Source organism: Martes martes (assembly GCF_963455335.1).
Source record: "Martes martes genome assembly, chromosome: 14".
NCBI lineage: Eukaryota > Metazoa > Chordata > Mammalia > Carnivora > Mustelidae > Martes > Martes martes.
This window is the reverse complement of record NC_137902.1, coordinates 39,197,418-39,213,751: the sequence shown is the minus strand read 5'-3', so window position 1 is coordinate 39,213,751 and position 16,334 is coordinate 39,197,418. Positions and strand designations below refer to the sequence as shown.

The 16,334-nt window shown below is 48.8% G+C and overlaps 1 protein-coding gene across 2 annotated transcripts in view; it reads left to right on the top strand.

The window, feature by feature from the left end:
* MARCHF8 (membrane associated ring-CH-type finger 8) overlaps window positions 1–14,545 on the top strand; it is a 130,742-nt gene extending 116,197 nt beyond the window's left edge. Inside the window, exons 4-8 of one of the 2 annotated variants that reach the window (XM_080823449.1) lie at window positions 5,618–5,700; window positions 5,947–6,786; window positions 8,216–8,396; window positions 10,349–10,496; window positions 10,903–14,545. In XM_080823449.1, coding sequence (XP_080679575.1) covers window positions 5,618–5,700; window positions 5,947–6,786; window positions 8,216–8,396; window positions 10,349–10,496; window positions 10,903–11,207 — 1,557 coding nt within the window. In that variant the 3' untranslated portion in view covers window positions 11,208–14,545. The remainder of the gene's footprint in view (window positions 1–5,617; window positions 5,701–5,946; window positions 6,787–8,215; window positions 8,397–10,348; window positions 10,497–10,902) is intronic. The other variant, XM_080823450.1, reaches the window with a different exon arrangement.
* The last annotated feature ends 1,789 nt before the right edge of the window (window positions 14,546–16,334 follow it).

Sequence of the window (16,334 nt, the reverse complement as noted above, 5' to 3'; positions counted from 1 at the left end):
TGAGAATGGGGAGGGATCGATGGGGAAGACAGGTGGCTCCCGACTGACATCCTGCAGGGAACCGCATCCTGCCGCCGAGCTGAATGAACGTGGAAGCACGTTCTTCCCCAGAGCCTCCAGAAAGGAGGGAGACCCTGAGCAGAGGACCCCATCACACTGTGTGTCTGATTCATTGTTGGTGTGGTTTTAAGCCACTAAGTGGGTGGTACTTTGTTAGCCAGCGGTAGAAATGTCATCTGGGCGGAAACGCTGTCCTTGTGGGGGAAAGGCCTTCCTTCTCGGGCACAGCCAAGCTCCCACCTCTGAAACCTCTGTGCAGGCGGTGCCGCCTGCTCTCTGGACTGTGCCATCTTCTTCTTTTTCTTTTGGTGTTTTGTATTTGTAGAAATAGAGTAGTGTAGTGACTTCCAAATTATTTTGACCATGATTGTTGGTACAAAACAGTTTTTACATTGAAACTCCATTTACTCACAAACACAACTGAAAGAAAAAATTCCTCCAGAGGACTTAATCTTTAGGATGTCAGATGCATTCTGACATCTTCTATTTTATTTCATTTTTTAAAAATGTAGCTCATGACTCACTAACTCAGTTTGTTCACTGGCTTTTCCAGAGTTGGAAAATCAGTACAGTTGGCTGTGCTTCTGTAGTTTTATTTTACTTCTTAAACTTTTGATCACATGTTATTTAAAAAATGAATTTGTGGTTAGGAAATATGTGTTCATGGTAAAAAGGGTGTAATGCTTGGGAAGGATCTCCACTGAAGTCCTTGTTCCTCATGCCCAGGGGCCCTGGTCTGCTTCCATGTTTCAGAGGAAACTGCTATTAGGAGCCTTGCAATGTGCACCCTTCTGTTGATGAGTAGTCTGCATGGGCCAGCGCCCAGGGCATGGCTGTCCCCTCTGCCTGTCCCTCCATGTCCCCAGTACTGGGCAGAACAGTCCCTTCTGCTTCGCTGTATGATCACCTCGTGTTCCTTTCTGTCAGTATATTGACTCAGTCAGCTCTGGGCCCACGGGCACTGGGGTTATGCCAGGCGATTGCTCCCCCAAACAGTGCTGAGCAAACCTGTTTGTGCATATGTGTGAGGACGAATTCTGGAAGAATTGCCAGGACAAAGTGAATGTGCATTTGTAATTTAGTAATTGCCAGATTGCCATCTTACGGAATTTAGCAATTTGCTTTCGCACCAGTAGTGTAGAAGCATGATGTTTTCCCACACATTTGCCAACACAGGTATCAGGCGATATAAAAAAGAAAAAACAGGCTTTTTTTTGTTGTTGTTGCTGATGGTATATCTCATGGTAGTTTTTTTTTTTTAAAGATTTTTATTTATTTATTTGACAGACAGAGATCACAAGTAGGCAGAGAGACAGGCAGAGAGAGAGGAAGGGAAGCAGGCTCCCTGCTAAGCAGAGAGCATGATGCAGGGCTCAATCCCAGGACCCTGGGATCATGACCTGAGCTGAAGGCAGAGGCTTTAACCCACTGAGCCACCCAGGCGCCCCTTTCATTGTAGTTTTAATTTGTAGTTCTCATTGTAAGAGAGGCTAAGCATCTTATGTTTGGAGAGCCATCTAAATTGGGAAATTTTGGGAAATCCTTTTCCCATTTTTTCTGTTGAGTTTGAGGTCACTTGTAAACAGGAGCCCCACTTGTTTCTTACCGTCCTTATCCAGTTGTTCTTTAGATTGCTCCTGGCTTAAAAGCAAATGAACCCAGCCAGACCATTTCTTGTGGCCCCTATACCTGTTGATGGGTGAATTCACTTTTGTTAGGAGCCTGAGCCCCAGATGTTTAAAAGTAGCTTTGTCGGGGGGCGCCTGGGTGGCTCAGTGGGTTAAAGCCTCTGCCTTCGGCTCAGGTCATGATCCCAGGGTCCTGGGATCGAGCCCCGCATCAGGCTCTCTGCTCAGCAGGAAGCCTGCTTCTCCCTCTCTCTCTGCTGGCCTCTCTGTCTACTTGTGATCTCTGTCTGTCAAATAAATAAATAAAATCTTTAAAAAAAAAAGTAGCTTTGTTGGTAAAGGAAAAGAAGACCCACTGAGGGTTTACAGCAGAGAAGGAGGGAATGGGTGGTAGAGGGTGGTTGGGAAGTAACCTACTGGAAGGAGCAGGGAAAGGACATGAAGCAAGAAGAGAGCTGGGGAAGGTCCAGCTGGTGTCCTGCACTGAGAAAGTCCCTCTGCTGTGAAATTGTTAGGTTCCCGGCATGAAGGGAGAAATGTACTTCATGAGTCTGTCATGATAGCCCTTTCTGTGTCAGCATGTTCTCGCAAAAGGAAATGCCAGCTTCTACTAAAGCTATATGGGAAGTTTTCCTTTGGTTGTTCTTGGCAGCGCTGATAACAGAATTTAAAACAAGTCTGATAGGAAAGACGACCATCAAGTGACTTGAGTACTGACGAATTGTCTAAAATTGTCCTTCCTAAGAAATACAATCAACTGGGTTTAGGCCTAGATGCAATCCAGAGGTTTGTTTGCATAATTGATTACGACATCTTAAGAAGAGGGGATTTTTTACAAAAATTTTTTTGTAGTGAGATTGCTTTACATTCCTTTACAGGACCAGAAAGTCTCTTGTTTGAGAACCAGCAAAGAGCTTCAGGAACACAGGGCTTTAGTTTTTTCGACACATGGGAATGTTCTCATTATGAATATTTACACGTTCTTTTATCAGCAACAGTCCTGTGTGGTCTGATCTTGTAGAGGAGAGAGGGTTCTCTCCTTTTCCCTTAAGGCAGACTACTTAAGGCTACTACTGCTGGCTCATAGCCTCCCCCACGCCACCTGCCTGCTCTCCTCAGGATGAGTGGGAGAGCTGTTTAGCGCTCCAGTCCTCTGAGAGGGGACCGGTGGCCCCTGACCTATCTTGACCTCCCCAGTTGGACCCTGGCACTGTATTTGAACTGTATTTGTAGGCTACATTTTGTCTTTGCTGTTAACGATCAATCCAGTCTTTTAAATCCTCATCGGTAGGTTGGTAGATTTTACTCAGCTTGATACCAGCAGCAAGTTAAGCTTTTTAAAATTGTTGATGCTGTGGTTTGGTGATCATTTTACATGTAGACTGGTCCTGAACGTCAACATGGGCTCCTCTTTAACTGGAAACAGCAGGAGCCTCTTATGAGATCTGTGATGGCCCCACAAATCTTGCTTGTTTTCTCATTCTTATTGGAGAAGGAGTCCTCCAGGATAAGAAATTTGTTGGTTTGTGTGTCTGTCTGTATTTATTTATAAAGATTTCATTTATTGAGAGAATGAGAGAGAGAGAGAGAGAGATGAGCAGGGGGGAGGGGTAGAAGGAGATGCAGACTCCCTGCTGAGCAGGGAGCCCCATGTGAAATTTGATCCCAGGACCCTGGGATCATGACCTGAGCTGAAGGCAGATGCTTTACTGAGACACCCAGGTGCCCTTGTTGGTTTGCGTTTATATCAAACAACAGAAAGCAGATTTTAAAAATTTCCTTGAAACCTCATGATCTAATGAGAAGAGAAATTTTTTCTCTATAATTGGGAGGCTTGTTGAGGCTTGGACATTACCTGTTGAAGGTGTCTTGTGATATTTTTGTGGGATTAGATAGGATGAAATGAGGACAGGGACACAGAGAGAGGATGCTGAGACTATTCCTTTTTCCTGAATAAGCAGATCATGGGCTTTGGACTGCTGCCACCAATCACAGGCATGATGCTCTGCTGCAAGTACACAGGTGACTGTGCGGGTTCCCAGGGGTACGCCTGAGACATGGAATCCATGGGGAAGTGATCCCAGCTCCTGATGTGGGTGTCGACCATCTCCCTGCTTCCTCGGTGCAGGCTTTGTTCTGCCCTGAGGCTCTTCCCTCCTGCCTCCAAGCACTCCCTTGTTTTGGGGCGTGTGATGATGCTATCACAACCCCAGACTTCCCTTTTTGACCTGGGTCACTTGAACTCAGGACAGGAGTGAGAAACCATTTCTTTTGATTTCAGCTTCCCATCTGAGACCAGCCTCCTCCCAGGACACTGAATATTTTCCACGTTCAGTTAGAACATGTAGGTTCTTTGGTGACTCAGCAGGTGTGCTAGTTGAGTACTACTTCATGGTTTTAGCGCACACATGCAGTGTGATATCATGTAACTTCTTGGACCAAGTTTCAGGTTGAGCTGGATTTAAAGTGATGTTCAGTTCTCCTGCTGGGGAGCAGGAAGAGTGGTCCACTGAAGCCCTCAATCCGACTGCCAGGCCTGGCTCTCTCCTCACGTGGGCGCATTTACTGGGGAGGGCAGATGGGGAGAGCTTCTGGACAGTGGTGCTGCTGGCTTGGTGGCTGGTCCATGGCAGGGGTCCCGTAGCTTCAGTGCCAGGATGAGGGCGTGGCCCTGGGGGATGGTGCTTAGCAAGACTGGGGAGTTTTCCTCAGCGGGGGAATTGTGGAACTCCCTCTAATGAAGGAGCAGGGCCAAAGGCCACTTGGGGAGGCCTGGGGAAGGTAGGGTGGGGAAGGTAGGGAGGTAATGTGGGCTTGTTCTTAGTACTGCTTTCATGTGGCTGTTCAGGTTGTGTGTGGCAGATAGGCTGACTGTGTTAGGAGGGAGGAATGCATTTATGTGAATGCACATGGTGCTCCGAGGGCCGTGGGGACTCAGGAATGTGCGTCTAGAGAAGGCTTAGCAAGGAGCCCGCAGAGGGAGGTTCAGGTACACTCTTCCTGTTTCTCTCTTTCCATTTCTCTTTCCACTGTGGTGCTCCTTCACCCTCCTAGAGCTCCTTTCTTGTTTTGGCTTTGTTTATAAATGCTCAGGGCCCTTGCTCTAGGTTGTGACAAATTCTTTCAAATTTAAATTTTCTTGATTCTTTTTCTTAATTCCCAATCCCATGATTGGAACTCTTGGGAACCTTCTGTGCTCAGCCCCATCCTGGGCCCCAGGTTGAGCTATGGATTGATGGCCCTGTGATCAACTAGTTTCCCTTCTGTGTAAAGAGATCCGGTGGGGTAGCAAGGTTTCCTGGACCCAGTGTGAGGTGAGTAGGAGAGAGCCCTCACATCCAGCCACCCTGATTAGGATTACCCCCGGAACCAGGTTAAAGAGTGCCAGGTGGGGAAGGTAAGCACTGGCAGGAATGGCCCCTCACCAGACCAAGTACCATCTGGTACTTGGTTTCCTTCTTTCTTTCTTCCTTCCTTCCCTCCCTTCCCTTTCCTTCCTTCCTTCCTTCTTGTAGGCTTCCAATGTGGGGCTTGAACTTATATGACCCTGAGATCAAGAGTTGCACGCTCTACCAACTGAGCCAGCCAGGCATACGCCCCCCTGTCTAGTACTTGGTATCTTGACTATGTATGAACTAATTAAATTCAGATGCTCAGTAAATAAGGATCACTGAATCTGCAGGAGGTTGGTGTTGCTGCTTTAGAGTCTCAGATAGTTCTTGGCTATGCTTTTACCCACACAGAACAAAAGAGTGCTGTTTGATTTGTCTCACCTCCACACATCAGGACCTTAAATATGTATTACTCAGCGAGCAGTTGGAAATAGCAGGTGTTCTTAGATTCTCTGTCCATTGCCATCTAGAAGGCGGTGGTGTTCACCGTCCCCTTTGCTCTTTCCTCTGAAACTGACCGGGGGTGTGTCGTTGCAGGCTGGGGGTTCTTCGTTGGCGTCGGCTCCGGTATCCGCCTTCCCTCGCTCTTCTGTCACGCCGTCCAATCAGGACATCTGCAGGTAACGCTCTGCTTCACGTGCTGGAGTGGTTCATGTGACATCCCGGAAATAAGCATTAGTGTCTGCAGGTTCTCGATTTTCCATTTGCTCAGTCAGTATGCCTTTGCTGTAAACAGCTGGCTCAGTTTTCTGTGCTGTTTGCTCCCCAGGTTACCACCCGAGTCTCATTTCTTCCCTTCGATGTCTGTTCTCCTTTAAGATTGTTTTTACTTTCTGTGCTTTTATTCCACTGTTCTCTGCATGCAGTTCCAGGGCAGTGTGTTCTGAGTGTTGTCACCACAGTCCCGTGCAGTCTGCTGTTGTCTTGAAAGCTCCTCCAGGCCCGAGTTCTCTGACACAAGGGCTCACTGTGACAGTTATCTGTAAAGACACATTGTCCAAGAGAAATTCCTGTGGTTCCGAATGGGCCCAGGCCTTGAAGCCTGCTGACAATACCAAAGCCAGAAGAACACTAAAGTTCTCAAAATCTCTAAACGATGTGGGTGAGAAGGCCCAGGATACTGTGGAAAGTTTTGACTACGTGGAAAGAACTTGCTCCGAAGGGAAATTGATGCTCCCTCCAGATCCGGGTCTGAGAATTAACAGGTTCCATCAGAAGGAAAAAAGAGCACTGCATCACAAACCTCTTGGCACTTCCAAACATTCTTGTGTTTCCTCCCTTTCTGCCCATCGGTCAACTGCCTCAGAGGCGGAAGCTGGCAAGGGGGGCATGCACGTCCCTCTTTTGGAAGAGAAAGCGGATGGCGACGCCGTGTCCCGGGGCCGGCGACTGCTCCAGTACCTGTTCTCGCTCTCACACGGCTCCAGCGCCAGCAGCCTGCACAGGTTCCAGGAGCTGGAGAGCCGTGCCGCCCACCTGCACACCACCAAGTCCTCTAGCGGGCTGGCAGGGAGCACGGGCTTCTACTCCGATGAAATGGGAGACGACGATGTCTTTGAGGACAGCACATCTGCAAAATGGAAGAGCAAGGTCCCGCGGGCGCCCCTCTGCTCAGTGGAGAAGGACAGTGACCTGGATTGTCCTTCTCCCCCCTCTGAAAAATGCCCCCCCATCTCTCCTGTGTCCACGTCAGGGGATGCCTGCAGGTTGGTTTGCCAAGAACCAGCGTTCTGGCCAGCTCTGCTCCCCATACCTCGGTGGCCTCATCTTGCTTTAATATGTGAAGTTTCAGGAAAATGAAGTAATGGGCGGTAGGTAGACGATTGTGGGTTGATAGCTTCCTCCAGAAGAGTGGAGTATTGGTGTCATTTGACAAATTTTTATGAGCTGGGTCCCAAATAGTTTCACAGATGACAAAAGAGGAAGAAGCTACACATATTAAAGGCCAAGCTGACTCTTCTCAACCAAAAATAAGTAGACTTTGCTTAAGGAAGAGAGAAAATAGTATCTCCAGTTTACCAGCTTGAGGATCTAGTTGTTAAGCATTGGCTGCCCCTTCTAGCCTCATTTTTACCCTTTGTTCCAGTTGCAACACAGCGTGAATGGCAAGAGGCCGGCCTTCCGCAGCACCTTCCTTCTTTCTTTTTAACTCGGATGTGGCCACCTCTGCCCGGGTCCTGCCTCCACTTCCCACCTTTGTCTTCCTGTGTGCAGCATCCTTGTCTGGCCTCTAGAATCTTTAAGAATCCGCTTTTGGTCACCACGCTCACACTTTCCCTCTTCCAGCCTTTCCCTGGGTGCCCCTTCCGGGCCAGCTGTTACCATTTCTAACAGTTGGATCAGCAACCCCTCTCACAGAAACAGAGAGCTGCAAGCATGGCCAGGGCCGGGGCCCAGCTCCTGTCAGGCCAGGTATCCCTACCTGTTCTCCAGCAGCTGGCACAGACCCTTCTGTGTCTCAAAAGTCTGTTAAGTTCCTTGAGGTTAGTGGCTATGTCCTCTTGCATGCACCCTTAGAAATCATGAATGATTTAAAATTCTCACATCCTCAAAAATGATTTAAAATTCTCGTGTCCTCAAAAAAGAAATGGCACCTTCTAATGGGGTTTATAGGTCCAGGAGAGGTCCTGTGTTTTCTCCGTGTACTGTCTGCGGGAGGCCGGAGACATGTAGTGTTGTGTGCGAAGGTGAAGTCTGTGATTACTGCCAAAAACCAAATTCATCATCTTTTTAAGTCTCTGGTATTTTTGGAAAGTAGAGTGCTGGTTCCATTTTACACGGAAATTTTTCTTCTAATTATTTTAACATGTTGTGAAGGATGCTTCCGTGTTGCCTTTAATTTGGCTTTCAGTGAAGTTCTTAAATCTTACCAAAAATGACTGCTTTGTCATTTTTTATATTGTTTTTTCCTCTCTGATGCCAAATGCCATCCAGACTTTCCATATTGGTATGGTAAGCTAGAAGTTTCTAGTTTGTAGTCACTGTCCACATCCGTGTTTGTGTGTTTTGTGCCCGTGGTCCTTTCTATGATGTTTGTTGTTGAAAGTTTTCACTGGGGGACCAACCCTCCCCTGGAGCGTCCTCTTCTCTGGCACGCGGGTCTCCTGGTAACGCCTGGCTCTCCTCTCCCCGCAGGATCTGCCACTGTGAGGGGGACGACGAGAGCCCTCTGATCACCCCCTGCCGCTGCACGGGGAGCCTGCACTTCGTGCATCAGACGTGCCTGCAGCAGTGGATCAAGAGCTCGGACACGCGCTGCTGTGAGCTCTGCAAGTACGAGTTCATCATGGAGGTCAAGCTGAAGCCTCTGAGAAAGGTACGTGGCAGGACACCTTTGGAGGTGCCCTTGCCTCGCTGAAATGAGGGGCTGGGCAGAGTCAGCGCCTCAGCAGGGGCCAAGCCTTACGCTCCTCTGTCGGAAGTAGTTGCTGGCGTGTGCGTTCCTGCTACGGGCGTCATCCTTTCCCAGTCTTCTTTCCTGCTCCCTCCTCTTGGGAAGAAGCTCTTTCTAACCCTCCGGTCCTAAGGTGTTTTTCTGTCAAACTAAGACTGCTTTCTTGTCTGTGTCAGTCGTTTGGCCGTTGATCACAGACTGTTTTGTGACATCTTAGCATTTAGTTTTATATGTATTAACTGTTCGTGTCTTGTCTCTGATTAGGACTGTATGTTATTAGACATTAGTATCTCTTTCCTGCGCCAAGCACATAGTTACTTGTTTTGGTACCTGTGATAAGTATTTGCCAGTCGGTAAAGGGAGGGTGGGTGGGAAAAGAAAAGAACCTCAGGCCTTATGGGAAACGCAGCTCTCTTCATGCCCCATGTCACGGCTTCCTCTGCACAGAGCCAGAGCCTCATTTGGTTTGTGCCTCCTGTGAAAATGGTTTAATGTGTTTGTTTATATGCCCAGCAACGTGAGGTTTTGTTTGGAAGAGTAGGACTTGTTCTTATCTCAGAATTTTGGTATGTGTATTCAAGGACAATCACACAATCAAATCACAACACATGACAATGCCAAGTGAAGGCTAGATTAAGTGGCGGCAGAGCACGTCAGACATTCAGAGGAGGAAGCACGGGCTGTGGGCTGGAGCCTTGGGGATGTGCGATGGTGCTTGTGTCACAGAATGTCTGGGTGTTAAAGCCATTCCTGAAGGATCAGTAGGATTTGGAGTGAAGTGAAAGGAGTTTAGAGAAGTCCGGTTGTGTAGAAAAGCATATACCAAAACAGTGTGTGTGAGCATTGCAGGGCAGTGTGAAAGGCTTGGACTGAGTGTGTCTTAGGAAATAGTAGGAGATCAGGGAGCAGGGGGGATTTTAGGAGGAAAGCCAAAAGAAGACACTATATAAAACCGTAGCAGAAAAAGCATTTGCACTGTTGGAGAAGGCAGATGTAAACTACTTGAAGAATATTTTGTCCCATGGAGACTGTGTGATTTATTGGGTACCTACTCTGCACTGGCCTCTCAAGTGAGGCTTGTAGCACTTTGACCAATGTAGATAATCCACGAGGCTCTATTCTCAGCTTGTCCTGCGCAGATCTCTCTGGAAAGACGCAATGACTAGGGCTGGCCAAGGATATGCAGAGTGTTCACACTTTGTTCTTTTTCTCTACTCTTATGTGTTTTCTTCTGATTCGGAAAGCAGTAAATGAAAAAGAAAATCTGGCTCTTTGGAGTAAGTTAATGAGCTCCTAGGGGAGATGGGACTGGCAGAGCCTGCTTATACCAAGAACTCTTAGCGTCGGTTTCAAGCTATTGCTGCCAAAGTAGCAAAGGACCAAAGAGTGAGCCCCTCCCGCCATCACCTTCACGATGTAGTGTGACCCATCTGCTAGTGTGTCGTGGTGTCATCAACCTTCCTCCCCTTGCCCACGCCAGTCTGCAAGGCAGGGAGGTCTCGTGTGTGCCACCTGGATCGGGGGCCAACATACTGTTTTCATCAGGACTGAAACCATAGAGGCCTTCAGCTAGCCATGGGCTGTCTGCCTGCAAGAATAAGCAGACAGGAGGATTGGTACCTGGTTGTGGTTCATAACTCATCTTGATCCCACCTTCTTTTCATTGCATGAAAAGTTGGCTGTCAACAGAATACCAGTGCCTGGTACCTGGTTGGTTTAAGGAGAATGACTTTTGGTATTTGGGAAAATTCATGAAGTCTGGGGAAAGGGGAGGGGCAAGAAAGCCAATCTTACCCATCTACAATGCTCTCACCCCCATTATTGCCCTTTCCGTTGGGGTCCTGCACCTCATGCTCTGTGTGTGGTCTTTCCAGTGGGAGAGGTTGCAGATGACGGCCAGTGAGCGCAGGAAGATCATGTGCTCGGTGACGTTCCATGTCATCGCCATCACCTGCGTGGTCTGGTCCTTGTATGTGCTCATCGACCGTACCACCGAGGAGATCAAACACGGACAGGCAACAGGTATGTGCTCAGGGTGACAGATGAGCGCAGTGTAGACATCCTGGATAACACACAGGGGTTCTAGGATTAGGGCGTTGTTCCAGATTGGTTTTTAAGTCAGCCTTCAAATATCTGGGTTTCTGGAGCGGGGGCATCAGTTAGGAGGCACCAAGCATCCTTTCTGGATGTTTCTCTTGCTGTGGTGAGTACTTCTTAAAAAACTCAGTCATAAGAGATAAATCAGGGAGAGAGAGAATCTCCTGGAGGAGCAGCAGGATAAGAGAATGGACGCCCTCTGCCTCCCCACTTATGATGAAGCAGGATTTGAAGATTCCATTGGTTATGTGAAGGTCAGAAGTTGTGTTTTATTTACTTCAGTTCTTAAGTTAGGTCTGCGGATAGGCTAACCGGGTTTTTCCCCTTCCAGGAATCCTAGAGTGGCCCTTTTGGACTAAACTGGTGGTTGTGGCCATCGGCTTTACCGGCGGACTTCTTTTTATGTACGTTCAATGCAAAGTGTACGTGCAATTATGGAAGAGACTCAAGGCTTATAACAGAGTAATCTATGTTCAGAACTGTCCAGAAACAAGCAAAAAGAATATTTTTGAAAAGTCTGCACTAACAGAAGCCAACTTTGAAAGTAAAGATGGACATGGAATCTGTCATTCTGACACAAACTCTTCTTGTTGGACAGAACCTGAAGACACTGGAACAGAAATCGTTCACGTCTGATTTTGTGGAGGAGTAGTTTTCCTAGACATCGAAGAACAGCTGAAGGAAATTGTTTACTGCCAATTGTGTACCTTTTCTTATGTCCTTTAATAGCATAGACCAGGCAGGCGACTGTTTTAATGGCTTCTCTTTTTCTAAACCCTCCTTAGTGAATCTTCTGGAAAGCCCTCATATTGGCTGTGCACGGCCGGGTTCCACTTCTGCCAGCATTTGTATGGGAAGGGAGGTCCCCGTGATGCTCCCTGATGGGTTGCTGGCTGTTCTGGCCCATGAGCAGAATGAGAGAATAAAATGCCAAACCTGAGGGAAGAGCAGGAGCGTGGTGGCACCCTGGCCTCGAAGCCTCGCCTCTCCCGGTTGGCAGCAGTCCCTATCCTGGCACAGAGTGTTCGGGAATGTCTAGCTATGATGAGAGGATTTCCCTCCTCCTCGAGAAGAGCCTGGGGAGCCGAGCCCCTCTGCCGATGCTGCCACTGACCATTTTCCTGAGCAGACGGGGCTGTGGTGCTCTGTGCATGGTGGCAAGTGATTCACTAAGCAAACAGCACTTTACAAAAAGAGAATCTTTATTTTGTAATATGTGTGTCCAGTGGGATTGACATTTAAAAGAACGTCTCATTTAGAAGCCTTGCTTTTGTTATCTCTTTTACATTATAATAGATCTAAAACCCTCTTTGCCTTATATATTCTAAGAAACCCGACATCTACTCTGTGTCCATAAAAGGGACTTGTGGCTCTAAAGCAAGGACAAACAGATCGGAGGCTTTTTCCTAACATTCCATGGGAATTAATGGATGCCGCATGGCAATTTGAGCCTAATTCCTGTGGTTTCAAGTCTATTTTATGACAAGTGTTTATGTCACGGGCCTTCCCCAAACATTTCTTTTTGGTCAACTTTGAAAAAGAAGGTTTTGTGAGATCTGAACAAAAGGAAGCAAGCGAGTAATTAGAACAAAACTGGATATTGAAAAACGACTCCTTCCCGGACAAACTTCTCCAGTTTGTGAGGCTTCACTGAAAGAGTAAGCGTGCACTGCCCTGGCCTGGGGCGCGGCCCCAGGGGGTTCTCCTTGGGCACCTGCCGCCTTGGACGGCTTCTGCTTCGGGGAGATTCTGTGGATCGCTAGCCCAGGCAGAGAGACAGACGGGCTGGCTCTGGGACAAAGGCCAGGAGTGAGCAGCAAAATGCCATGGCCCATGGTCACTGCCCCCAGCCATACCTCTACCCATTTATCGCCTTAACTGGACTGCACAGAGAGGATTCTTGTGATCAGTTCGTTCTGTCATCAGGGATTATTTCCTGTACCATTTTCATAAGACAAAACCAAAATCACTACCATCAAATGGCCTTTGTCCCTTTAAAAATCTGCTTAAAATTCTGTTTTTAAAAATGAGTTTCACTTTACCAGGAAAATAGGAGTCAACTCAAGGTAAACAGGCCAGGAGGGTCTGCAGTGTAACACGAGCGTGCCCGGGTACTTACCCTCCAGGCGACGGTGCATGTGTAAGCCTCCTCTGAGGGGAAGGGTGCCCGGGGGTCCTGCCTTCAGTCCCCTGAACCTTAGCTGACTCCCCTGTCCTGCTAAGAGGATGAAGCAAACACAAGATGATACCTTTGCCTTTCAGAGTGGAAGTGCTCTGGTTTGTTTTGAAAGCCTGGAGGAGGCTGAAGTGCATCTAAGCTCTGGGGGAGGGTAGCTTTGCCCTGCCTTCTCTTCCCATCCTGTGTCTGATTTGTTGGCATCACGGACCCTGGTCTAAGGAGCTGCCCTGCTGTGGCCTTCCTCTGGCCATCCCCTGAAAATAGGTCAGCCTGCTCGCTCTCTCCACTTCCCAGGCCGCGTCCTGTCCGTGCCTGTGTTCACTGTGCCCCAAAGTGCAATTACCCACACCCCTTCTCAGCCTGGGGACGGCCCAGCAGCTACACAGTGTCTCCACTCAGGGGAGCTGAGTCCTGGGCCAGCCCTGCCTGTGCCCCTTAGGAGCTGCCCAGGCAAGGCCCCCTGTCCCTGCCTTCTTACAGCAGATGAGCAGTCATGTGAAGACTGGGATCGATTTTTAAGTGGGATTCCTTCCCCTGTCCCTGATGGAACCCCTTGCACTGAACTTGAAAGTCACTAGATTTCTGGCAGAGAGGAAAGTGTGCTTAGGTAGGGACAGCCTCTGGGCAGCCCCACCTTTCATGGCTGGCACCCCCTATGGCAGAGGTGCCTTTATAACCCATGACTGCTGTGTTGCTCCCATGCCTGACCAGATTCTCATGTGAAACCTACCCTTCTTTTCAGGAAGGCCTAACACCATCACATCATCTCCACCAAGCTCCTAAAAAAAAGCCTTCTGCCTGGGGACGGTCCATCCCACATCCTTCTTTCCTTGCCTGGGATGGCACACACATGCTCCCTTGCCTTTTTTTTTTCTCGTAGGTTCTAGTTGAGCACCTCTGACTCCATTCTTCGTCTCTGCTTTGATCACTAACTCCCAGAGATGGACCTGGGAGGCCCAAGCTCTGGAAATGTGGTGCGCTGCTGCCATCTAGTGGGCGCAGCGGATCTGCCAGGGGTTTCCTGTATTCATAGCAGCTTGCCTTCGAGTTTTGGGGGGTTATTTATTCCCCAGTTTCCCCTCATTCTGTACGTGGCTTTGGTGGGAGGACAACATTTGGCTGAACCAGAAATGTGGGATGAGCTGGTGGTCTCAGGGCCTGGAGGCTGGTAGTTGGGGGGCCAGGCCAGGAGGAGAGGGAAGTGGCTTCCCGGGTGTTGCCAGTCAGCCCTCTCTGATTTGGCCTCTGTTCCCTCAAAAGTTGGCTCAAGCACTTCCAACTTTGGCTGCCAGCAGGAATTTAGTTTTTGTGCCTGAGTTGATTTTAAGAAATTCTGGAAACTATCAAAGGCCTCTTCCGTCTCCTCCTTCTCTGCCTCATTCCACCCTTTTCAGTCTTATGGGTCTGCTTTTCAGCCTTGCTGGTGTGCGCCACCTGATTGCAGACATGCAGGCCACAGGCAGTGGGCCAGTTCCAGAACCTCAGGTAGGGCCTGCACAGCTGGGGCTGCTGCTGCCACCTAGTGGGTTGGCTGCAGGGCTGGAGGGGGCCTGGGAACCACAGGGCCAGGAGCCGTGATGCTGTGCATTTGGCAAAGACACTTTTTGAATACTTTCCCTTTTGAATCTGATTTGAAATATGCAGCTTCCCTCTCCAGCCCAAGGAAGGACCGGAACACAGGGAAGTAAAAGCATTTATCTTTGTTTTGGACATAATTAAGTTGTGCAGCTCTTCACCTATTTACAGGCAATGTTTATAGAAAGTTGATTGTTAATAAAAACCAAATTTACACTGGCATGTGTGGTGTAGTTTCTAAAAGGCACTTCACATTCGGAGATTTTCTTAGCTTGTGAAGTTTCTAGTTATCTGAATGTCTGGTTTTGTATCCTTTTGTGTATGTTCACTGTTTCTCAGTATTACTTGAATCATTCTCTAGGGGGATTGTTTGTGTTATACACGGGGGTCTAATTGCAGCAATAAAGCATCTCTTTAAAAAGGGATTTTTGCCATGAAAGTTTTCCTGCAAGAAGGCTGGGAACATTGGCAGGCATTCCAGTGGTTCTCATCCCCCTTTCCACGATCCTCTGACTTGCACGTTGGGAAAGAAAATCATGCAACCTCTGGAGGTATCTGTTTTCCGAGGCCTGTCCCTACAGGGGGGATGGCGCCCCCAGACACTGGTCGTTGGTTGGTGGGGAGGTGTTGGGTTCAGGAGAGTATGCGGGAGTGGGAGTGTAGACAGAAGTAGCTCACACAGGTGTGCTTGCTTCAAACATCCAGGCTCTACTTGGACTCCGTGCCCTGCGAGAAGCGAGATTCAAGTTCAGGGTGTGTCTGGCGATGTGACCATGGAGCAGGTGATTATTGCCTAATTCCTCTTGTCTGTTGAAACACTTACTGAGCCACAGCCTTGCTGAGAGGAGAATCAGGGAGGTTCTGGTGATAGCTCAGCCTGGCTGTATCTCCTGGCCTCTGATGGGGCCTCCCTGAGTCATGGTGGTGTCATGGGTCCTTCTGTCTTGAGCCTGAAAACTGTTCACAGGGCTGTGTGTGCCGAGGGCGGGCACCTGCCTTTACCTGTGTGCCCAAGGTGAAAATGGAGGCCAGGATTGCCCTGTACGTACTGTTTTCTAGGTGAGCCCAGAGGATCGTCCACCAGTTAAAGGGTACTGGAGTAACTGCCAGGAGACTTGGGAACTAAGCGGGAGGATACTCTGCCAAGTGTCCTTGCCTGACTTCAGGAGCTGCTGAGGCCTGTGGAGGAGGACATGATCACGGAGGAGCTGAACAGGTATGTGTCCATGGGAGGGAGGGAGTGCTTGACTATTGGTTGGAGGGGTGAGGAGGGTGGAGCAGAAAGAGGAATCATGGGTGAAAAGGTGAGGTGGGAGGTGCTCCCCGAGGGGGATCTCTGCTTTGGGGATCCACCAAATTTGGTGAGTGTGGCCGAAGAGATGCCCAGTGGGGTCTTATTGCACAGAGGCTTGAACCTGCTGTCCCTAGGCCTTTCTGCCCTTTAACAGCAGCCACAAAGTGATGGGGTGAGGGCTGCGGCCTGGAACACTTCCAGGGGGGCAAACTACACGCAGGCCAGCCTCCTGTTTTGTAAGAAACCGTAACAGACTTACAGCCCCATTTAGTGGCATACTGACATACTTACTGCTCATCATTTGGGGTGTCAGGCTGGTGGGAGGAGGGTGAGCCTGGTGCTATAGTAGAACTACATAGATGACCAGGAGTGGCTGGTCCCTTTGGAAAAGATGAAATGTCTGACTAAACATTCTGAGGGGAGGGGCAGGCATGCAACAAGCAAAGCGGTCAGCATGGGTTTAAAAAAAAAAAAAAAACATCAAACAGCCCCTATTCAGGGAAAGGCCTTGAGCAGGAGCCCAGCGCTGGGTCCCGGGAAGGCGGGGGTTCTGGGCCGTAGTCAGGCGGTAGAGGCATCACATACTCTCCACGTGTCTGAAAGATCTAGAAAATGCGTGTTGCTTACAGCAGTCACGTGACTGCAATGATAAGGATGTTTAATTGAATTTCGATATTAGAAACAAGGCTGAAGTCCACATCCATGACATTTATCT